Source organism: Coregonus lavaretus (assembly GCF_964263955.1).
Source record: "Coregonus lavaretus genome assembly, contig: HAP1_SCAFFOLD_770, whole genome shotgun sequence".
NCBI classification, from domain to species: Eukaryota; Metazoa; Chordata; class Actinopteri; order Salmoniformes; family Salmonidae; genus Coregonus; species Coregonus lavaretus.
Window position 1 is genome coordinate 166,928 of NW_028156374.1, and position 24,033 is coordinate 190,960.

Consider the following 24,033-nt stretch of genomic DNA (forward strand, 5'->3'; position numbering starts at 1 on the left):
CTGTTGAGGGGAGGTAACTCAGACATACCAAAGACCTTAGTAGACTTGACTAAAACCCTAGTACCTGACTCACCTAAAATGACTGAGGATGACTTACATTGTACTCTGTGGTATAATACACACTCTGTCCCTAGTAAAGAATATGAGGAAGCTCTGTTTAAAACCACAGAAAGGACTATAGCCTTGAAATGGTTTTACTATGACAACACCCACGCAGTAGTGGAGGTGGAAATAGGGCCCCAAAGTCAGAGACTGTTCAGGGAAATATGGAGCCCACATGTGTCCCTAGCAAAGGAGCCAGCAGAGGACTGGAAAGACATGGGCCAGTGGGTATCCAAGGGCAAGAGGATCACTGATTGGGTCAATATTGTGAGTGGCGATCAACACAGCCCATCCACAGATAGTACATTTAGATGAGAATAGCAGATGCTGAGGAGAGGAATACCTGTTGACAGAACAACAGGAGTCAGACTTAAAAGAAGTTCCAGAGCATTTGTGGTCCCAGGGTCCAGCAGACGTAGGATTAATAAAAGGGGTAATTCCAGTACAGGTGATACCCAAATCTAATCATAGGCTATATCAGAAGCAATACCCTATGAAACCAGAAGCAATAAAAGGTTTGCAGTTTACCAAGAGCAGATTGGGAGGGACCTTGAGGGAGGGCCAATTCCCGGGGAGATAGTGAGGCCAGAAACAAAGGTGCAGTGTCCTGGAAATCACAGTCTGTTTTGTTTTTTTTCCAGTTCTGCTGGGAGTACATTGGATGATGGGGTTTTGTGTTGAATTAGAGACAGTGAGACTATTAGTCAATAGCTAGGAGAGAAGAGAGGTTACGGTAGCAAAGACAGACAAGAAGGAAATGGTAATAGTGGAGACAGGAGTGAGTGGAAGTGTTACAATTGTGACAAAACGGGACATTTTGCTAGAGAATGTGAGGAACCGTGTAGTTACTGTGCAAGGAAAGGGCACCAGTTAAGAAACTGTAGGCAGAAGGGGAAGAGAGAAATCAGGAGTCCTCATGACCTGGCTGTTTGGTTGTTGTTTTTTAATTGGGGTTTTCAAATAAAAAACAACACACCTAGTATGATGTTTATAAAGCCTTGTTGTTTCAATTTTGGGGGGTTTTCAGCAGGTCAAGGGTGATAGGTCTTAGAGGAGCACACAGTGAATTTTATGGAGTTTTTTAGGTTTTTGCTGAGTTTGGGGTATATATGATTTCTTATGAGAATGAATGTCATGAGGATTAATGAACACTTGGGATAAGTAACATTTATTAAATATTTAGAATAATGGTAATGTTTGGTATACTATGGGATGGAATTTCAATTGCCTCTGAACTCTGTTTTAACTTTCTGGTGTTAATTAATCATCCACACTGGTAAATTCTAAAGGCATGAGAGGAGGACTTTAAGATAGTTTATTTTACCAATAAATAAAAATAAGGGATGGCAATTGGATGATAAATTACCAATATTACCTAAGTGATTGTTAGGTAGGTGATAATATTGACACATGGGCAGTGACATGTGTCAAAAGGAGGGATGGATGGTAGAACAGATTAGACAACACTTTGTTGCACATGGGATTACTAATTATTTTTTTTTAAAAATATGTGTTATCTGTGCTCAAACTAATCACCAGGGCAGACAAAGGGCACCTCAGGGTGAGTATCCTCCGGCTAAGTACCCTTTCCAGCAATTGGAAATGGATTTTATAGTGTTATCACGGAGTGAAGGGAAGAAATTTAGAGTAACCCCAGATAAAATGGGTTATCCCCCTTTGAGAAAGTGTTTGGAAGACCTTACAGAATGCCACAGTTGGCAGAACCAGACAGGCAGACATAGAACTAGAGAGCACCCTAGCAGAACACGTGAGAAGGTCGTTTATTAACCACACCTGTATGTCAGAGGTTTTGTGCCCCCACAGGTGAATTAAAGGAGAAGGTGACCCACTCTATCTAACCAGGAGACTGAAGCAGGCCTGGCGGGAAGGGCCCTACCAAGTACTGCCTTTGCCAGCAGAACAGCTGAGAGATCCATCTGGGTGCATGTCACACACTGTAAAAAGGCAAAACCAGCTACACCTGACGAACAAACACAGAGTTAGGAGAAAGATCCGATAACCACAAGGGTCCGGGGGTTGGCTCCTTAACGAAGATTCCCTTACCCTGTCTGATCATCCCTGTGTGAGTTCGGTAGAAGGTGAAGCAATGGGTTGGCCTCTGGCATCTGACATGTTCTCAGGGCAAGGGTGGGGATTCACAGGTCTCCCGACGGTAGGTAGCTGTCTGATTGTGGGGGCCATATTCCTAACACACATGGACCCTCCTGTTTCAGCCAGAAGTGGTAGTTAACCTAACACAAGTTGAAAAGGCATAGGAGACAGCTAGACGTAGGGAAAGGGGAAATACTAGGGACTTTAGGGAAGGACATCACCATATGTATGTCACCATGTACATCCTGGGACTATGTAGTTGCTTATACCAAGCGGGGGGGGGGATATGTCAATCTCCATACACAGTTTAGGGACAGGTGTAGTATTGTGAAAGTAGGGAATTATCAGAAATGGCAGTGCGACCCATATGAGGGTAGGTACTGTCTGAAAGTCTGAATTATGCTAAAACAGATTACAGACCTGACAAGTGAGATATCTTCTTCAACTGGGGCACCCTATAGAGTAAACCTCTCTGAGGGAGGTAGTGAGACAGTGCAAACTATAGACCTGAAGGAAGTAGTACAGATGGAGACGGAGTAAATAGATTTTAACCTGTGGTTGGAATGGATTCAGTATACAGTCTAAAGAGGACTGTTATGCCTGTAGGACAGCCAAACCAAGGTTAACAACTACTCCGTTCCCCTTGACAGGCTTTAACTCTCTGTCAGGTTCCATGCAAGCCACCTGGGAATGTGGTGAAAGAGTCTTGTAGTAACTTGCACTATCTGTACCCCCCATAACAAAGTCATCCCGACCTGGGTTGCCTCAGTTTGAAGTCACAGGGGATTCTTATTGTTTTTCTATGACTAATAAGATAGGATACAGGGTAAGGCATCTTAGCTCCTGCTCCCACACAGAGAATGTCACACCTAAAGAGACCATGACTAATCTCTCCTCTTTGTTGCAGCCAGAGGATTTTAGGAACCAAAACCAGGCCCGTATTGACATCTGATGGTTGTGTGGTGATAACTGATTGTGAACTCACCTACATACGCAAACAATCAAACGTGTCAGAGACTGGTGAGTTGTCACGTAGAAAGTAGAACCTCCTCCCGGGATCCTTTGATGAAAGGATATATATATATTGATGGGATAGGAGTACCTCGAGGGGTTCCAGAACAATTCAAAGCTAGGAATCAGATCGCAGCTGGGTTTGAATCAAGTATTTTCTGGTGGTCAACAATTAATAAAAACGTAGATTGGATGAATTATGTTTACTATAACCAGCAAAGATTTATAAACCACACTTGTGATGCAATAAAGGGATTAGCTGAGCAGACAGCGGCAACTAGCTTAATGACATGGCAGAATAGAACAGCTTTAGATATGCTTTTGGCTGAGCGGGACGGGGTTTGTGTTCTGTTTGGATCTATGTGCTGTACTTTCATCCCCAAACAATACAGCACCGGACGGGTCCGTGACCAAAGCGCTTCAGGGACTCACCACGCTGGCGAACGAACTGGCTGAGAACTCTGGTATTGATAGCTCCCTAAACGGTTAGTTTGATAACATATTTGGTAAATGGAAAACTATTGTTGTAACTATTCTGGGTGAAGTTATAGCTTCTATGAGTATACTTGTTCTTTGTGGATGTTGTCTTATTCCCTGTGTCTGAGGGTTGGTGAGCAAGGCAGTTTCCCAACAGATGGTGAGATACGGCCCAATCCCGGACTCCGACTGAAGGATATGACCTACCAGGCTTGGTGGAGGACGACGACGATCCAGATAATTTGAGACTGGATGTTTTCCTAGAACTATAAATCTCTAGTTTAAAAGTTATTGTAATGATCTTTTGTGTATTAAAGTCTCGTTTTAAGTATGATGTACTAGTTACCATTGCTAAAAAGTAACGTTATGCTTTTAATCATGGGGTAACCCTGATGAACCTGTAATGTTTTAATATGCAAACCAACTTATATACTTCAATGAGTGTGATTCATTTCTATAACAACATATATTTTGTATGTGTGTAATATTTAGTCAAAGGGTGGAATTGATAGATTAATTATTAATGACTAATTATTACACCCTGAAACTGTGTATAATGTGTGAGTGTAGGACCAGTAAAGGCTATGGCATTGAGCCATTATTTAGCAATGTGAGTAAGAGTCAGGCCAGACAACAAAGACAACTGAGAAACTAAGATAAAGAGGCCTCCCAATTTAGGGAGGGGAGAAACTTATGAAAACATGGTGCAGAATATTGTGAGAACGGCAATAACTGAGTAAAGCAGGGAGTAGGATATGTGTGTGTGTGTGTGTGTATGTATGTGTGTATGCATGTGTGTATATGTGTGTGTGTGTGAACTGAAGGTCAGTAGAGCAGTTTTAGAGTGGAAAACTACAGCCCGCCTACAGAGGGAAGGGATTTCTTTTTGTATGACGTATGAGTATAAAAGATGGACTCTGAAATTGTGATGGCAGAATTCTCAATGAATAAATATCTCTGACCATGCAGACCGGGACTCTGGGCGTTACTTAAATCCCAAAAAACTTACAACCTTTTGGGAGACGCACAGAGACACTAAAATAGTTTGTTAAATAATTCACTTAACAGGTTGCCCATGGTAGAAACTGATTTACAGTAAGGAAGGTGAGGTTGCCCCTGGAAAGAAACTGATTTACAGTAAGGAAGGATGAAGTTGCCCCTGGTAGAAACTGATTTACAGTAAAGAAGGATGAGGTTGCCCATGGTAGAAACTGATTTACAGTAAAGAAGGATGAGGTTGCCCATGGTAGAAACTGATTTACAGTAAGGAAAGATGAGGTTGCTCCTGGTAGAAACTGATTTACAGTAAGGAAGGGATGAAGTTTCCCATGGTAGAAACTGATTTACAGTAAGGAAGGGATGAAGTTGCCCCTGGAAGAAACTGATTTACAGTAAGGAAGGTGAGGTTGCCCCTGGTAGAAACTGATTTACAGTAAGGAAGGATGAGGTTGCCCCTGGAAAGAAACTGATTTACAGTAAGGAAGGATGAAGTTGCCCCTGGTAGAAACTGATTTACAGTAAGGAAGGATGAGGTTGCCCCTGGTAGAAACTGATTTACAGTAAAGAAGGATGAGGTTGCCCATGGTAGAAACTGATTTACAGTAAAGGAGGATGAGGTTGCCCATGGTAGAAACTGATTTACAGTAAGGAAAGATGAGGTTGCTCCTGGTAGAAACTGATTTACAGTAAGGAAGGATGATGTTGCCCCTGGTAGAAACTGATTTACAGTAAGGAAGGATGAGGTTCCCCCTGGTAGAAACTGATTTACAGTAAGGAAAGATGAGGTTGCTCCTGGTAGAAACTGATTTACAGTAAGGAAGGATGATGTTGCCCCTGGTAGAAACTGATTTACAGTAAGGAAGGATGAGGTTCCCCCTGGTAGAAACTGATTTAAAGTAAGGTCAGTTGTCACTTCATACTAACGGTTACAGTTAGGAGTTGGGTAGGATAAGCTGTTTACACACTAAACTAATTGGTATCTTTCAAGATATTGACTTTATAGGGTCCAACCACAGAGTTGAGTTAAGGATTTAAGAGCCCAGGGTTAACCCATGATAGTCCAGGGTTAACCCATGACATATCTCAAACGTGTCAATATGTGTTACAAAGGTCACTACAGCTAGACGCTACATAGATGTTTACCTCCCACAGTTATCTCATGACCAGACCGCTCTGTTGTTGTGTAAGAGAGAATGTGTGTGTGTGTGTGTGTGTGTGTGTGTGTGTGTGTGTGTGTGTGTGCGTGACCCACACCTACCTGCAGGTGAGCTGCTCTTGCTTGCTTGGATAGAAGGTGGCATTGAGAATAGAGAAGACACTTCCACCCATCATGGTCCCTGAGTACGGGGAGATCTGGAGACAGTACTGCCTGTAATCTCCACAGCAGCTCAGTAGGGACACACATGTAGCATGGCATGAACACGTCTCCCATGTTTCACCACACTGTCCCTCACATGATTGACCTGAAGAAAGATACATCTTCTTATCTTACTCAAAAGATAACTATTTTGTTTTAACTTGTTTGTTTTTTTAACATACAATACTATGGTAACAATTACAGTAGTTGGTATCTGAATCGTATTAATCTCGGTTAACACAGAACTAAAATTTCACGTAATTTGGTCAGCTGCGTGATTTCTTATAAGCAAATGAAATGTATAAACTACACTGAACAAAAATATAAACACAACATGTAAAGTGTTTCATGAGCTGAAATAAAAGATCCCAGAAATTTTCCGGACGCACAAAAAGCTTATTTCTATAAAATGTTGTGCATTAATTTGTTTACATCCCTGTTAGTGAGCAGTTCTCCTTTGCCAAGATAATCCATCCACCTGACAGGTGTGGCATATCAAGAAGCTGATTTGGTATTTTATTAGGATCCCCATTAGCTGTTGCAAAAGCAGCAGCTACTCTTCCTGGGGTCCACACAAAACATGAAAAATGACATAATAGAGAACATGAATAGACAAGAACAGCTCAAGGAAAGAAACTACATACATTTTAAAGGCACACGTAGCCTACATATCAATACATACACACAAACTACCTAGGTCAAATAGGGGAGAGGCGTTGTGACGTGAGGTGTTGCTTTACCTGCTTTTTGAAACCAGGTTTGCTCTTTATTTGAGCAATATGAGATGGAACGGAGTTCCATGCAATAATGGCTCTATATAATACTGTACGCTTTCTTGAATTTGTTCTGGATTTGGGGACTGTGAAAAGACCCCTGGTGGCATGTCTGGTGGGGTAAGTGGGTGTGTCAGAGCTGTGTGTAAGTTGACTATGCAAACAATTTGGGATTTTCAACACATTAATGTTTCTTATAAAATGAAGAAGTGATGCAGTCAGTCTCTCCTCAACTTAAACAGCATGATCATTAAAACAGGTGCACCTTGTGCTGGGGACAATAAAAGGCCACTCTAAAATGTGCAGTTTTGTCACACAACAATGCCACAGATGTCTCAAATAGAGGGAGCGTGCAATTGGAATGTCCACCAGAGCTGTTGCCAGAGAATTTAATGTTAATTTCTCTACCATAAGCCGCCTCCAACGTCATTTTAGAGAATTTGGCAGTAGGTCCAACTGGCCTCACAACCGCAGAACACGTGTATGGAGTTGTGTGGGAGAGGGGTTTGCTGATGTCAACGTTGTGAACAGAGTGTGCCATGGTGGCGGTGGAGTTATGGTATGGGCAGGCATAAGCTATGGAGAACGAACACAATTGCATTTTATCGGTGGCAATTTGAATGCACAGAAATATTGTGACGAGATCCTGAGGCCCATTGTGAGGGCCATTTTTTAAAAGGTATCTGTGATCAACAGATGCATATCTGTATTCCCAGTCATGTGAAATCCATAGATTAGGGCCTAATGAATTTATTTCAACTGACTGAGTTCCTCATATGAACTTTAACTCAGCAAATTCTTTGAAATTGTTGCATGTTGCGTTTATTTACAGTTGCGTTTATCCTTCCTTGCGTATATTTTTGTTCAGTATATTTTCAGGTCATTATAAATAATATGTTTGTGTACTAGTTAATTATATGCAGTAGCCTACAGTATGTAAAAAAATTAATAAAAGGGATTTTAATGGAAAATAAACACTAGGCCAAGTAAATATTTATAAGCAGTTTTCATATGCAAAATAATACAATAGTAGGACAATCAAATCGATTAGCCCTATCTGATACTGTTCAAGAAGTAGTTATGTTATCTCCTGAACATTAATACGTATAGTTCTCTGGTAATGAATCTACTGTTTAGAAATACATTCGTCAATCTCACGTTCACAACTGTTATTGACAATCAAGTTTTGTTGGGACTCTGTACTTGCGTGTTAAGAGCTTTTAACCCAGTAATAATGTATCTACTTGACAGAATTAAATTTCTTCTTAAACTTTTATATACATATTTAACTTGAAGAATGGTAACTTACCAGTTATTTCGGAAATGCATCCAAGTATCACTGCTAAGAGCAAGACGCTCTGTCTCCACTTGAACCTCATAGTAGACAGCTGTTCTACATTCTTTCCCTGTCTATTCATTTTTATCAGCACACTGTTATGACGATGTGGCATTCAGAAAGACCTGCATTTGCGGTGTTCTAAAAGTAACAAAGGTCTTTCCGATAATTAATATTTGGCTCCAGGCAAGTGTGTCACGCACTGTTATTCTTTAACAGAATATGGCACTGACACATGTTTACTTCTAGTAGAGAAGTGTATCGCGCTGCAGTGTAACTTGTTGCTATTTTAGAGAATAAAAGGTTGCAAAAAAGGTAAATATAAGTCATATTTAAATAGATTAAATAGCCTTCGAATTACAGTTCGATAACTTTATACGTTTTTCCTGCAACATTGTAGCGCTTTCAACGGTCTCGTGCTAATAAGCGAAAAGGCACGGTTTCCACGCATGCGCAATTGCACATTTTACAGCCCCTGTAAGCTAGCAGGTTAGCCTGTTGGCTCTCAAGATATATTGAAATAAGTTATTTTAGCCGTTTTCTATTATTATTTGGTTGGGATTTCGTTATTGGCTGTCGCTAAGACGAGTCATGGATTTCTCGTCGTGCATGATGATGTCTCCGAACAGAATGCTAGAGCTTGCTAGACCGTTTTCAGTCCATTTATGTCGCTAACCAGCTACTGTAGTTTACGGAAATGTATCTTTGGTAGACGATTATCGCTTCATTAGTTTCCTTTTTGTTTTTGAAATGGATGAAAAAGAGGAGGTATTGCACGGACTTGAAAAGACTGGATGGCAAAACAGTTCTCATCACTGGTAAGGCAGCTACACAAGCGAATATAAGAAATTCAAATTAGCCTTCTTCTTCTTCTATGATGTCATAACGGTCCGCAAACAATCGTTTAAGTGCATGCCGCCACCTACTGTGCTGGAATGTACGATCGATCAGGTTTCTCCCAATTCTGTACTACCATGAAAATAAAATAAAAACCTAATAAATCCCTACCAACTTCTACCACACCCTCCCCCAAAACCCACCTCCCCCGTTAAACTTGATCTATGTAATGCTGAAACACTCCACCCTTAGGATTGTTTAGCATGTCAACAACCATTTCAACAGTAAAATCTGTTACCCCCAATATCTCTTTTGCAGTCTCCACAATAACCTTCAACCTGGCATTTCTGCTTTCCACAACCCGAGTCGTGTTGATAACCTTACCAATAAAAACTATGAAGTCAACTTTATTTATTATCAAAGATTTGTGAACAGGCCTCCAAACCATGCCAGGACCAGCAGAAACACCAGCCCCGACATTAGGTCCCCTTACTACAGGACCAGCAGAAACACCAGCCCCGACATTAGGTCCCCTTACTACAGGACCAGCAGAAACACCAGCCCCGACATTAGGTCCCCTTACTACAGGACCAGCAGAAACACCAGCCCTGACATTAGGTCCCCTTACTACAGGAGCAGCAGAAACACCAGCCCCGACATTAGGTCCCCTTACTACAGGACCAGCAGAAACACCAGCCCCGACATTAGGTCCCCTTACTACAGGAGCAGCAGAAACACCAGCTCCGACATTAGGTCCCCTTACTACAGGACCAGCAGAAACACCAGCCCCGACATTAGGTCCCCTTACTACAGGAGCAGCAGAAACACCAGCCCCGACATTAGGTCCCCTTACTACAGGACCAGCAGAAACACCAGCCCCGACATTAGGTCCCCTTACTACAGGAGCAGCAGAAACACCAGCCCCGACATTAGGTCCCCTTACTACAGGACCAGCAGAAACACCAGCCCCGACATTAGGTCCACTTACTACAGGACCAGCAGAAACACCAGCCCCGACATTAGGTCCCCTTACTACAGGACCAGCAGAAACACCAGCCCCGACATTAGGTCCCCTTACTACAGGAGCAGCAGAAACACCAGCCCCGACAAATTTTGTTTAAAATTAGGGATTCCCCTTCTCCCTGTTGACGTCCCCTTCCCCGTTCATGCCCTAGATAGCCGTCCGTTGGGTGCGGGCTTGATCAGGGAGGTCACGGCGCCACTTAGGATGTGTGCGCAGGGGGGTCATCAGGAGATGATCCAGCTATTTCTGATTGACTCGCCTGCGTATCTGGTGGTGCTGGGCATGCCCTGGTTGAGTACCCATAACCCATCTATTTCGTGGCAGGAGAGGGCTCTGATGGAGTGGTCTGCCCAGTGTGTGGGTCGATGTTTAGGCGTTTCCGTAGGGGCTACCTCGGTGGAGAGTCCAAACCAGGTGCCCGCATTGCACGTTCCCCCTGAGTATGGGGATTTGGCTATTGTGTTCAGTAAGTCGAGGGCGACACAGTTGCCTCCCCATAGGCAGGGAGATTGTGCGATAGACCTCCAGGCAGGAGCTGCGCTCCCACGGAGCCATGTGTATCCTCTGTCTCAGGAGGAGAAGAGAGCTATGGAGACTTACATAGACGAATCTCTGAGACAAGGATACATACGGCCCTCCACTTCCCCTGCGTCCTCTAGTTTCTTTTTTGTGAAGAAAAAGGATGGTGGGTTACGCCCGTGCATTGATTACCGTGGTCTCAATCAGATTACGGTGAAGTACAGTTATCCACTCCCGCTGATTGCGACCATGACGGAGTCATTGCACGGGGCGCGTTTCTTCACTAAATTAGATCTCAGGAGCGCGTACAACTTGGTGCGCATTAGGGAGGGCGATGAATGGAAGACAGCCTTTAGTACCACCTCGGGCCATTACGAGTATCTTGTCATGCCATACGGGTTGATGAACGCTCCTTCAGTTTTCCAATCATTCGTGGATGAGATCTTCAGGGACATGCAGGGGCAGGGGGTGGTCGTGTACATAGATGACATTCTCGTGTACTCGCCTACCCGAGTCGAGCATGTGGCCCTGGTGCGCCGAGTGTTGCGGAGGCTGTTGGAGCACGACCTGTATGTCAAGGCAGAGAAGTGTCTGTTTTTCCAGGAGTCAGTCTCCTTTTTGGGGTATCAGTTGTCTGCGTCAGGGGTGAAGATGGAGGTAGACCGGGTGTCAGCCGTGCGTAATTGGCAAACGCCAACCACTGTGAAGGAGGTGCAGCAGTTTTTGGGGTTTGCGAATTACTACCGGAGGTTTATTCGGGGTTTTGGACAGGTGGCAGCTCCCATAACGTCTCTTTTGAAGGGGGGTCCGGTGCGTCTGCAGTGGTCAGCCGAGGCGGACAGGGCGTTTGGGAGGCTGAAGGACCTGTTTACCTCGGCCCCGGTGCTGGCGCATCCGGATCCCTCTTTACCATTTCAGGTAGAGGTGGACGCGTCAGAGGCCGGTATAGGAGCCGTGCTTTCGCAACGGTCCGGCGCGCCACCTAAACTCCGCCCCTGTGCTTTTTATTCCAAGAAGCTCAGTCCGGCGGAGCGAAATTATGACGTAGGGGACAGGGAGCTGTTAGCCGTGGTACAGGCCCTAAAGGTGTGGAGGCACTGGCTTGAGGGGGCTCAACACCCTTTCCTCATTTTGACGGACCACCGTAACCTGGAGTACATCCGGGCAGCGAGGAGGCTGAACCCTCGCCAGGCGAGGTGGAATATGTTTTTGACCCGGTTCACATTTAAGATCACGTACATCCCAGGGTCACAGAACGGTAAGGCAGATGCACTGTCTCGGCGGTATGACACGGAGGAGAGGTCCGTGGAGCCCACGCCCATACTGCCGGAGTCGTGTCTGGTGGTACCGGTAGTGTGGGAGGTCGATGCTGAACTCGAGCGGGCGTTACGCACCGACCCTAGTCCACCTCAATGCCCGGAGGGTCAGAAGTACGTTCCGCTCGAGGTTCGGGATCGATTGATCTATTGGGCTCACACGTCACCCTCCTCCGGACACCCTGGTATCGGCCGGACAGTGCACTGTCTTAGTGCCAAGTACTGGTGGCCCACGTTGGCCAGGGATGTGAGGGTTTATGTTTCCTCCTGCTCGGTGTGCGCCCAGTGTAAGGCGCCTAGACATCTGCCTAGGGGTAAGTTACTACCCCTGCCCGTTCCACAACGACCATGGTCTCACCTCTCGGTGGATTTCCTCACTGACCTTCCTCCTTCACAGGGGAATACCACTATACTGGTCGTTGTGGACCGGTTTTCTAAGGCCTGTCGTTTGCTCCCTATGCCGGGCCTTCCTACTGCCCTGCAAACGGCCGAAGCACTATTCACCCATGTGTTCCGGCACTACGGGGTACCCGAGGATATCGTGTCTGATCGAGGTCCCCAATTTACCTCCAGAGTCTGGAGAGCTTTTATGGAGCGGTTGGGGGTCTCGGTGAGCCTCACCTCGGGTTACCACCCGGAGAGTAATGGGCAGGTGGAACGTGTGAACCAGGATGTGGGTAGGTTTCTCAGAACATACTGCCAGGACCGGCCGGAGGAGTGGGCAAGGTACGTTCCCTGGGCCGAAATGGCCCAGAATTCCCTACGCCATTCCTCCACTAACCTAACCCCTTTTCAATGTGTGTTAGGTTACCAGCCGGTTCTGGCACCTTGGCAGCAGAGCCAGATCGAGGCTCCTGCGGTGGATGAGTGGGTGCGGCGCTCGGAGGAAACATGGAACGCTGCACACGTCCACCTGCAGCGGGCCCTCCGTCGTCATAAGGCGAGCGCCGATCTCCACCGCAGTGAGGGACCGGTGTACGCACCTGGTGATCGAGTCTGGCTCTCTACCAGAAACCTACCCCTCCGCCTGCCCTGCCGGAAACTGGGTCGGCGGTTTGTAGGGCCATTTAAAGTCCTGAGAAGATTGAACAAGGTGTGTTACAAATTACAACTGCCTGTTGAGTATAAAAGTATTAACCCCTCGTTCCATGTGTCTCTTCTCAGGCCGGTGGTAGCTGGCCCACTCCAAGAAAGTGAGATCTTGGAGACTCCTCCGCCCCCATTGGACATCGAGGGGGCACCGGCGTACTCCGTGCGGTCCATCTTGGATTCGAGACGTCGGATGGGGGGTCTCCAATATCTAGTGGAGTGGGAGGGGTACGGCCCGGAGGAACGGTGCTGGGTGCCGAGGAGAGACATTTTAGACCCGTCTCTCCTGACGGAATTCCATCGTGGGCACCCGACGCACCCTGCTCCGCGTCCTCCTGGTCGTCCCCGAGGCCGGAGTCGGCGCACGTCTGGAGCCGCGCGTCAAGGGGGGGGTACTGTCACGGTTTCGGCCGAGGCTGCCTCTCTTCCTTGCTCGGGCAGGCTTCGGCGTTCGTCGTCTCCGGAATACTAGCTGCCACCGTTGCATGTTTCTATGTTCGTTTGCTTTTGTCTGATTGTTGTTACACCTGTTATCGTTTAGTGTAATTAGTGTCCTATAAGTTCTCGTTGTGTTTGTCAATTGTTGTGTGTGATTGTTTTCTCTGTCGTGCGTTGCTGGACGTAATTATTGTATTGCTCGGTTGAGCTGTTCTCCACTGTGTTGGAGCGTTTTGGCGCACCTGTGTAGTGCGCCCGTTTTGTTTCTCGCCTGCGTGCGGAGTTTCGCCTTCGGGCTAGTTGGTGCGTTTCCCTTGTGATTTTCACTAAAGTCTTTGGACTGTGCTTCTGCGTCCTGCGCCTGATTCCACCACCACACCCACCTACAGCCACACTGACAATTTGTCACAAAGTACTTTACAGATACCCAGCCTAAAACCCCAGAGAGCAAGCAATGCAAATGTAGAAGCACAGTGGCTAGGAAAAACTCCCTAGAAAGGCTGGAACCTAGGAAGAAACGTAGAGAGGAACCAGGCTCTGAGGGGTGGCCAGTCCAGACATGATACTCCACAGCTGTATTCTACACGCCACGCTCTACACTCATTATTCATTCTCTCTTTCTCTTTCTTTCTAACTCTTTCTCGCTCCCTCCTTCCTGCCTCTCTCAGGTGGCAATGCTGGCATCGGCAAAGAGACAGCTGTTGCCTTGGCGATGCCAGGTGCCCGTGTCATCATAGCGTGCCGTGACGTGGACAAGGCTTAGAAGGCAGTTAGGAAGATCAGGGTTCACAACATGAATGTCCTTCACATGGAGCTGGACCTGGCCAACATGCGCTCCATGAGGGACTTCTGTAAGACCTTCCTACAGAGGGAGAAGAGACTGGACATCCTCATCAATAATGCAGGTGAGAGAGAGAGCGGGAGGGAGGGAGGGAGTATGTCTTGTCAGCCATTTGTCCAAGGATTCCTAAATACCATGTAAGGGTCCGTTCACACTGCTCGCAGTAAAACAAACTATGCCAGAAACAAGCCATTACGTTGGTCCTAGCTGACAGAATAATTGATTAGAACCAATAAAATGACTTTTCGGAGTCGTGAACAGACCCTCCAGCCACCCAAGCCATAGACTGTTCTGTCTGCTTCTGCACGGCATGCGGTACCGGAGCAACAAGTCTGACACAAACAAGCTCCTTAACAGCTTCTATCCCCAAGCCATAAGACTGCTAAAAAGCTAACAAAATTACATTTTATTTTGCACTGACTCTATGCACACTCACTCACTCACTCTATGCACACACTCACACAGACACTCCAACACACACACACACACACACACACACACACACACACACACACTTCATTTGTTCACACACACACACACACACACACACACACACACACACACACACACACACACACATTCATACTGTCTCTTAACACACTCACATACAATCATCATATACGCTGCTGCTACTCTGTTTATCATACATCCTGATGCCTAGTCACCTTACCCCTATACATATCTAACCCTCCCACTCCAGTATCCCTGCACATAGTAAATATGGTATTGGCACTGACCCTGGAGCTGACCCTGTATATAGCTACTGACCCTGGAGCTGACCCTGAAACGGACCCTGTATATAGCTACTGACCCTGGTGCTGACCCTGGAGCTGACCCTGAAACTGACCCTGTATGTAGCTACTGACCCTGGAGCTGACCCTGGATCTGTCCCTGTATATAGCTACTGACCCTGGATCTGTCTCTGTATATAGCTACTGACCCTGAAACTGATCCTGTATATAGCTACTGACCCTGGATCTGTCTCTGTATATAGCTACTGACCCTGAAACTGATCCTGTATATAGCTACTGACCCTGGATCTGTCCCTGTATATAGCTACTGACCCTGGATCTGTCCCTGTATATAGCTACTGACCCTGGATCTGTCCCTGTATATAGCTACTGACCCTGAAACTGACCCTGTATATAGCTACTGACCCTGGATCTGTCCCTGTATATAGCTACTGACCCTGGATCTGTCTCTGTATATAGCTACTGACCCTGGATCTGTCTCTGTATATAGCTACTGACCCTGGATCTGTCCCTGTATATAGCTACTGACCCTGGATCTGTCTCTGACCCTGGATAGCTACTTACTTTCTCGTGTTCTTCTTATTTCTATTTCCTGTGTGTTTTTGTTCTACTTGACTTTTTGATTGATTTGTTTATAGTCCAACTGATATTAATTACTGTTGGGAAAGAGCAGGAAGGCATTTCAATGTACTTGTGCACGTGACAATAAAAACGTCAAACTTGAAACCCTCAGGTCTTGTTTCTAGGTTTTCTGGCGGTGCGTTTGAGTGCATTCATGAGGAGGTACAGACTCACTATGTTCAGCGTTCTGCAGGCACAGTGTTCCCTAATACCCTGTCACAGAACCATCTAACCTTGATGGGTAAATGGGATATATTTTCTTCTCCCGCTCTCTCCACCCAGGCATTTTTTTTTTATATCGAGGTATATTTCACTTTCTCTGTTCATAGGAGTAACAACATGAATTTGTGCATGAGGCAGAAATAATGCGGTGCGACTCGAGTTTCGCCATCAGCTGGAAGACGGTGTCCCTATTTGGTCAGTGTCAGTGGAGGAAAGGGAGAGCGGAGGGGTGTTGAGAGGCGGACCCTCAGTCTGGTGCTCTCTCCCTCCGCTGAGACTGACCATCAGATGCAGGCACCATCAGCCCAGTAAAATAAAAATAAAAAGCAAATTATTTAAATATATGCTCACTCAGCTGTGCCCCACAAGTAAAACAACAACTGATCTATTACCAGTGTGATCAAATAGCCTACCTCAAATTTGGAAATATAATTTAACAAATGGTCTGAACAACAATGCATTGGCAAGCTTCTACCCCCAAGCCATAAGACTCTTGAACAGCTAATCATGGCTACCCGGACTGACGTCTGTAGCCATGAAGTGCTTTGAAAGACTGGTCATGGCTCACATCAACAGCATAATCCCAGAAACCCTAGACCCACTCCAATTTGCATACCGCCCCAACAGATCCACAGATGATGCAATCTCTATCGCACTCCACACTGCCCTTTCCCACCTGGACAAGAGGAACACCTACGTGAGAATGCTATTCATTGACTACAGCTCAGCATTCAACACCATAGTGCCCTCAAAGCTCATCACTAAGCTAAGGATCCTGGGACTAAACACCTCCCTTTGCAACTGGATCCTGGACTTCCTGACGGGCCGCCCCCAGGTGGTAAGGGTAGGTAACAACACATCTGCCACACTGATCCTCAACACGGGGGCCCCTCAGGGGTGCGTGCTCAGTCCCCTCCTGTACTCTCTGTTCACCCATGACTGCATGGCCAGGCACGACTCCAACACCATCATTAAGTTTGCCGACGACACAACAGTGGTAGGCCTGATCACCGACAACGATGAGACAGCCTATAGGGAGGAGGTCAGAGATCTGGCCGTGTGGTGCCAGGACAACAACCTCTCCCTCAACGTGACCAAGACAAAGGAGATGATTGTGGACTACAGGAAAAAAAAGAGGACTGAGCACGCCCCCATTCTCATCGACGGGGCTGTAGTGGAACAGGTTGAGAGCTTCAAGTTCCTTGGTGTCCACATCACCAACGAACTATCATGGTCCAAACACACCAAGACAGTCGTGAAGAGGGCACGACAAAGCCTATTCCCCCTCAGGAGACTAAAAAGATTTGGCATGGGTCCTCAGATCCTCAAAAAATTCTACAGCTGCACCATCGAGAGCATCCTGACTGGTTGCATCACCGCCTGGTATGGCAACTGCTTGGCCTCTGACCGCAAGGCACTACAGAGGGTAGTGCGTACGGCCCAGTACATCACTGGGGCAAAGCTCCCTGCCATCCAGGACCTCTATACCAGGCGGTGTCAGAGGAAGGCCCTCAAAATTGTCAAAGACTCCAGTCACCCTAGTCATAGACTGTTCTCTCTGCTACCGCACGGCAAGCGGTACCGGAGTGCCAAGTCTAGGTCCAAAAGACTTCTCAACAGCTTCTACCCCCAAGCCATAAGACTCCTGAACAGCTAATCATGGCTACCCGGACTATTTGCACTGCCCCCCCACCCCATCCTTTTTACGCTGCTGCTACTCTGTTAAGTATTTATGCATAGTCACTTTAACTCTACCCACATGTACATATTACCTCAACTAGCCGGTGCCCCCGCACATTGACTATGCAACGGTACCCCCCTGTATATATAGCCTCCCTACTGTCACTTTATTCTATTGTATATATAGCCTCCCTACTGTCACTTTATTTTTTACTTCTGCTCTTTTTTTTCTCAACACTTTTTTGTTGTTGTTTTATTCTTACTTTTTTTTGTTTAAAATAAATGCACTGTTGGTTAAGGGCTGTAAGTAAGCATTTCACTGTAATGTCTGCACCTGTTGTATTCGGCGCATGTGACCAATAAAATTTGATTTGATTTGATTTGATATTTGCATTGTTCCCCCCACCCCACCCCACCCCACCCCCACCCTCTCTTTTAAGCTGCTGCTACTCTGTTTATTATCTATGCATAGTCACTTTAACTCTACCCTCATCTACATATTACCTCGACTAACCTGTGCCCCTGCACATTGACTCTGTACCGGTACCCCCCTGTATATAGCCTCGTTACTGTTATTTTATTTTACTGCTGCTCTTTAATTATTTGTTATTTTTATATTTTACTTATACATTTTTTACTTAACACTTTTTTTCTTAAAACTGCATTGTTGGTTAAGGGCTTGTAAGTAAGCATTTCACTGTAAGGTCTACACCTGTTGTATTCGGCGCATGTGGCAAATCAAATTTGATTTGAAGGGAAGGGAATTCAAGCAAAGCCAATATGTAGTGATAATGTATTGGGCCTATAGCCTACTGCACAAACCTCATTGCTACAGTACTGTTTCTAATTGGTTAATGTTGCATAAGCTTACGTTTTTTAAGGTCATGTTAAAAAAACTTCTGAGCGGTAGATCTCTGTTTGCATTTTGACTCAAAGTGATCTGGACTCAATGAAGGTTGGTGACCACTGCTGTAGATTATAGTGATTATACATCCCATAATCTAATGGTCAGGATGAGGTCTGATACACGTATACGGGTACAGTCATAGTTCAAGATCAGAGTATATGCCAATTAGCAGATGCTTTTATGCAAAGCGACTTAGTCATGCGTGCATACATTTTAACGCTTGGCGTTACAAGCAAACAGTGATGTTATGTTATGGTCAGGATGATCGAGGGGAAAGGAGAGCAGACAGTGATGTTATGTTATGGTCAGGATGATCGAGGGGAAAGGAGAGCAGACAGTGATGTTATGTTATGGTCAGGATGATCGAGGGGAAAGGAGAGCAGACAGTGATGTTATGTTATGGTCAGGATGATCGAGGGGAAAGGAGAGCAGACAGTGATGTTATGTTATGGTCAGGATGATCGAGGGGAAAGGAGAGCAAACAGTGATGTTATGTTATGGTCAGGATGATCGAGGGGAAAGGAGAGCAGACAGTGATGTTATGTTATGGTCAGGATGATCGAGGGGAAAGGAGAGCAGACAGTGATGTTATGTTATGGTCAGGATGATAGAGGAGAAAGGAGAGCAGACAGTGATGTTATGTTATGGTCAGGATGATCGAGGGGAAAGGAGAGCAAACAGTGATGTTATGTTATGGTCAGGATGATCGAGGGGAAAGGAGAGCAGACAGTGATGTTATGTTATGGTCAGGATGATCGAGGGGAAAGGAGAGCAGACAGTGATGTTATGTTATGGTCAGGATGATCGAGGGGAAAGGAGAGCAGACAGTGATGTTATGTTATGGTCAGGATGATAGAGGAGAAAGGAGATCAGACAGTGATGTTATGTTATGGTCAGGATGATCGAGGGGAAAGGAGAGCAGACAGTGATGTTATGTTATGGTCAGGATGATCGAGGGGAAAGGAGAGCAGACAGTGATGTTATGTTATGGTCAGGATGATCGAGGGGAAAGGAGTAACCCCCCCCCCCCCCCACCTACGATCCTGGTGTGGCTTGATGCGCTAGTACTTAAAACCAGTCATTGTGTTTAAACAGAGAGGATTTACTCAGCCCAAAATCTGTCCGTGTGAGATAAGCCCTATAAGATATATGTGAGAGTGTGGAATTACGGGAGGCTTATTTGATCGAATAGAAGTTTCTTAATGTTTAGGCTGTTAAAAATGTACTAATATAAGTGGATGCATGTGGCATTCCAGCAACTTTGAGAAAAACGACTTAGTTGTGCCGGTTTTTCAATGTGTATCTGCCATCTCATTGGCTAGAATGGTCTCACCTGACCTCACTTGCCTTCACTCATTGAGAACATGCATTTCCATTGTTAGAGTGGTCATTTCGCTATCTTGTCAATATAATAGATCATCTTTGGTATAAATGAAAGAAAATGTTTGCACAACTCTCTCTTGTCGATTGAAATGTAATTGTTTGTTTTACTAAGTCATTAAGAAAAAACATTAATCATTAATCTCTTTCCCATCTCTCTCTCCTCCCTCCCTCCCTCCCTCCCTCCCTCCCTCCCTCCCTCCCTCCCTCCCTCCCTCCCACCCACCCACCCTCCCTCCCTCCCTCCCACCCACCCACCCACCCACCCTCCCTCCCTCCCTCCCTCCCTCCCTCCCTCCCTCCCTCCCTCCCTCCCTCCCTCCCTCCCTCCCTCCCTCTCTCCCTCCCTCCCTCCCTCCCTCCCTCCCTCCCTCCCTCCCTCCCTCTCTCCTCCCTCCCTCTCTCCCATGTTGTTCAGAGCAGCTGGACATATCACTACTCCATCATTTTCCGTATGCTGATGCAGGCCATCATGTTTATGTTCTTCGTGCCGTGTGAGACGGGCGCTCAGACCGTGTCGGACGAGGCTGCCAAGCTCAGCGGGGGATACTTCACTGACTGAAGGCCCGCCACGCTGAGGCCTTTCGCCAGGGACGCCGATGTGGCCAAGAAACTGTGGGAGGCCAGCGAGAGGCTGGTCAAACTGGCCTGAGAAACTGGAATGATTAAATGAAACTGAAGCTTTCCAAGCAAGCAATGTGTGGGAATCTCATATTTTGGTCAAACAAGCCAAAAATGTATTTTGTTTTTGTTTTGTTCTTAATGATTTCTTGTTGTTTTTTAATAACTATTTGTTTTCGGGGGACCTTATAGTGAATTATGTAAGTTTTTTTTATTTTTATAGTGAATTATGTACGTTTAATTTTTTTTTATAGATGGAGAATGGATTGTTGAACATTTATGGTTTGCCCTTGTATTGCTGACCTCAAACACTTGAATGAATGAATCTGTGGCAATACAGTGCTGTGTGATGTCTTGTTATTAGGACAGTGGTATGGTTTACTTCCATAAGTATTCAGAGGGTGGGGGTTTATTTTGTACAACGCTAGACAACACAGACAACCAGGGGTTTAAAACATCTGACACTTGAAGGTTTATGAATACAACCCTCAACACAATGCCACAATCTAACAGCACCATCTACAGGAAAAAAGCAGGTGCTGGAATTTAGATTTTGTTGACCTGTGATAGCAATAAGTGGAACTGAAAGTAAATGTTTGACATTGCTTATAAGAGTCGAGTCGCCATTTCAGGGTGTGATCATTACAGAGACGTCTCCGGATCAACTGGAATAATCACATTTCTTATTTAATTTTACTTGATATTTTAGTCATATAAAGTGGTGGTTGTTCTAGTGACGCTTGCATTTTAAGTTTTTTGTTTGTTTTGAAAATCAAAGTATACTAGGATACTGAAAGAAGATGGCAGATAGTTACCTGGATAGTTACCTGTGCTGCCATATTTGTTCAGAGACTTTCAGAGAGCCTGTTTCTCTGGGCTGTCACCACAACTTCTGTTCCAGCTGCCTGGACAAATTCTGGGTTGAGACCAAAAACAAGAACTGTCCGGTATGTAAGAGGAAATCTTCTAAGGATCATCCAAAAGTTAACTTTCAGTTGAAGGAACTGTCTGACAAATATGCCGGGAGAGAGAAAGCAGGGGATAAAGAGTGCATTCCAGATGAAGACAGAGAGGTGGTTTGTACTAAACACACAGATGAACCTAAATGGTTCTGTGAGGTGGAACAGAGAGCTGTGTGTCACGTCTGTGAGTTTCCTACACATCACGGACACACTGTCATTCCTTTAAAACAGGCAGTGAAAGACCTGAAGGAAAAACTAACATCAGACTTAGACTCACTGCAGAGCAAACAGGTTAAATGCAAAGACATTGAGAAGAAATACAGCGAAGTGGTGCAATACTCCAAGAAGCAGCTGGTATCCACAGAGAGACAGATCAGAGGGGAGTTTATGAAGCTTCATCAGTTCCTGAAAGAGGAAGAGGAGGCCAGACTGGCTGCACTGAGGGAGGAAGAGGAGGAGAAGGGAAAGATGATTGCCAGAGAGATTAAGAACATTCAGGACCAGATCTCTTCTCTCACAGAAAGCATCACTGCTTTGAAACAAGAACTCCAGAAAAGAGAGGTGCCATTTCTCAAGAGCTACAAACACATCCAGAGAAGTTCCAGAGCCCAGTACACACTGCCGGATCCACAGCTGGTCTCAGGAGCGCTGATAGATGTGTCCAAACACTTGGGCAACCTGCAGTTCAGAGTCTGGGAGAAGATACAGGGGATTGTCAAATACACTCCTGTGATTCTGGACGCCAACACTGCTGCCTACTCGCTCTCTCTGTCTGATGATCTGACCAGTGTGAAGCATTTAGGCAAAAGGCAGCAGCTCCCTGACAACCCAGAGAGGAGCACAAAGTATAGCAGAGTTCTGGGCTCTGAGGGGTTCAGCTCAGGAAAACACAGCTGGGAGGTGGAGGTGGGGGACCACCCTTACTGGTATATAGGCGTATCAACTTCAAACCCAGACTATGGATTGTTCAATATTAATCTTGTTAATGGTACATATAGTGTTGGAGGTAGGACCATCACTCTGAAGGGGAGACCCCAGAAGATCAGAGTACAGCTGGACTATGACAGGGGAGAGGTGTCCTTCTACGATACCAAAGACATGACACACATCTATACTTTGAAAGAAACATTTACTGAGAGAATGTACCCATTCTTCTCTATTGGATCGGCTGGTGATGCCAACCACCCCGATATACAGATCTGCCAATCAGAGGTGTCTCTTTCAGTGATGTCATCCCAGTGAGGTGTGTGTGTGTGTGTTTGTGAGAGAGAGAGAGATTAGGGAAAGGGGGATACCTAGTCAGTTGTACAACTGAATGCATTCAACTGAAATGTGTCTTCCCCATATAACCCAACCCCTCTGGATCAGAGAGGTGCGGGGGGCTGCCTTAATAGACATCCACGTCATCAGCGCCCGGGGAACAGTGGGTTAACTGCCTTGCTCAGGGGCAGAACGACAGATCTTTTACCTTGTCAGCTCGGGGATTCAATCCAGCAACCTTTCGGTTACTGGCCCAATGCTCCTACCCAACCAGTGCTTTGGTTTCTAATGGTTTCTAATGAATATGCATCACTTTGAGGAGGTGACTGTTGATTGGTTTTGGGTAATATACACTGTTCTCAGAGAGATTCAACTGCCCATCTATACCCAGAGAATCAGAGTGATGTCGTTAGGTTGTGACTCAGCTGTCATGCTGGGTTTATGTAATCAGTAAACTGTTTTCTATCGGGATTCATACAGTGATAAAGGTCTGTTCAGAGACGTGGCATGTCTCTGTCATCTGTAAATTGTTTTCTATGGGGATTCAGGCAGTTATAAAGGTCTGTTTAATAATTATACTGAATTATGCACTTTTTTAAAGTTTAATTATCAGAGAGTAATATAATACAGTACGTGTGTTTATAGTCAGATGATGTCATACGTATCTGAGAGAGGAGCCGAGAGATCTGTGTTTGTAAAAGTTCTCTCTCCTGTTCTGGGCATATGATTTTCTTTCATACATAAAAGTTATCTCTCCTGTTCTGGGCATATGATATTCTCTCATTCACTTTTGTTTGTTATTTCAATGACCTTTCTGTTGAATACATCTTATATCATCCTCTGATTATACAGTATCAGCTGTTAAGATATTGGTTTTTTATATTGGTTTTTAAATATTGAATCAATACTCTGTATTTGCTATGCTAATCAATATGAAATGTGACCTGTTCTGATTTGAAAAATATTCAGACATTATTCAACATGAATCATTTACTGTAACATCAAACTACAGTATGTATGAGTCTAATGTATGCGCTGTTAGCCCAGTTACAATGTGACATGAAAAAATAAAAATAAGAAATATAATAATAATAAAAAGTGAAATATTTAATGTCAATATTATTAGCTAATCTCTGTATCAGCTTAACCGTTCTGATTTGAATGAAACACATTTTTCCTCTGGTCAATACAAAGCCCAGGAGGATGTATTTGATCAATAAAGATTAAGAATAGAAGAGAAAAAGAAGTGTAACTTTATTTAAATTCTCATTTTATTGGTAACACCTTAACACATTTCCTTAAGTTAGAGAAACACACGTAGCATGTTGAAGTACAGAACAATAATCAGAAGAATCAGAGAAATATAGGATAAATATATTCTACAGAAGAAACCCAAA

The 24,033-nt window shown here is 45.1% G+C and overlaps 2 protein-coding genes and 1 pseudogene across 3 annotated transcripts in view; 2 read left to right on the forward strand and 1 right to left on the reverse strand.

Moving 5' to 3' along the window:
- LOC311126430 (sushi domain-containing protein 2-like) overlaps positions 1 to 8,437 on the reverse strand; it is a 47,951-nt gene extending 39,514 nt beyond the window's left edge. Inside the window, exons 1-2 of the mRNA XM_084200431.1 lie at positions 8,141 to 8,437; positions 5,960 to 6,164 (exon numbers count right to left, since the gene is read on the reverse strand). Of these exons, the coding sequence (XP_084056557.1) occupies positions 5,960 to 6,164; positions 8,141 to 8,282 (347 nt within the window). The 5' untranslated portion in view covers positions 8,283 to 8,437. The remainder of the gene's footprint in view (positions 1 to 5,959; positions 6,165 to 8,140) is intronic.
- A 395-nt stretch (positions 8,438 to 8,832) lies between these two features.
- LOC311126431 (retinol dehydrogenase 14-like) lies at positions 8,833 to 20,445 on the forward strand (annotated as a pseudogene). The gene is made up of 4 exons: positions 8,833 to 8,985; positions 14,059 to 14,295; positions 15,730 to 15,797; positions 20,212 to 20,445. The product of its transcript is annotated as a retinol dehydrogenase 14-like (transcript).
- Positions 20,446 to 21,214: 769 nt separating this feature from the next.
- LOC311126427 (E3 ubiquitin-protein ligase TRIM35-like) lies at positions 21,215 to 22,648 on the forward strand (the record flags this gene model as incomplete). The annotated part of the gene is made up of 1 exon (XM_084200429.1): positions 21,215 to 22,648. One exon carries the CDS (start codon positions 21,215 to 21,217, stop codon positions 22,616 to 22,618), a length of 1,404 nt encoding a protein of 467 aa, XP_084056555.1. The 3' UTR covers positions 22,619 to 22,648.
- Positions 22,649 to 24,033: the final 1,385 nt, after the last annotated feature.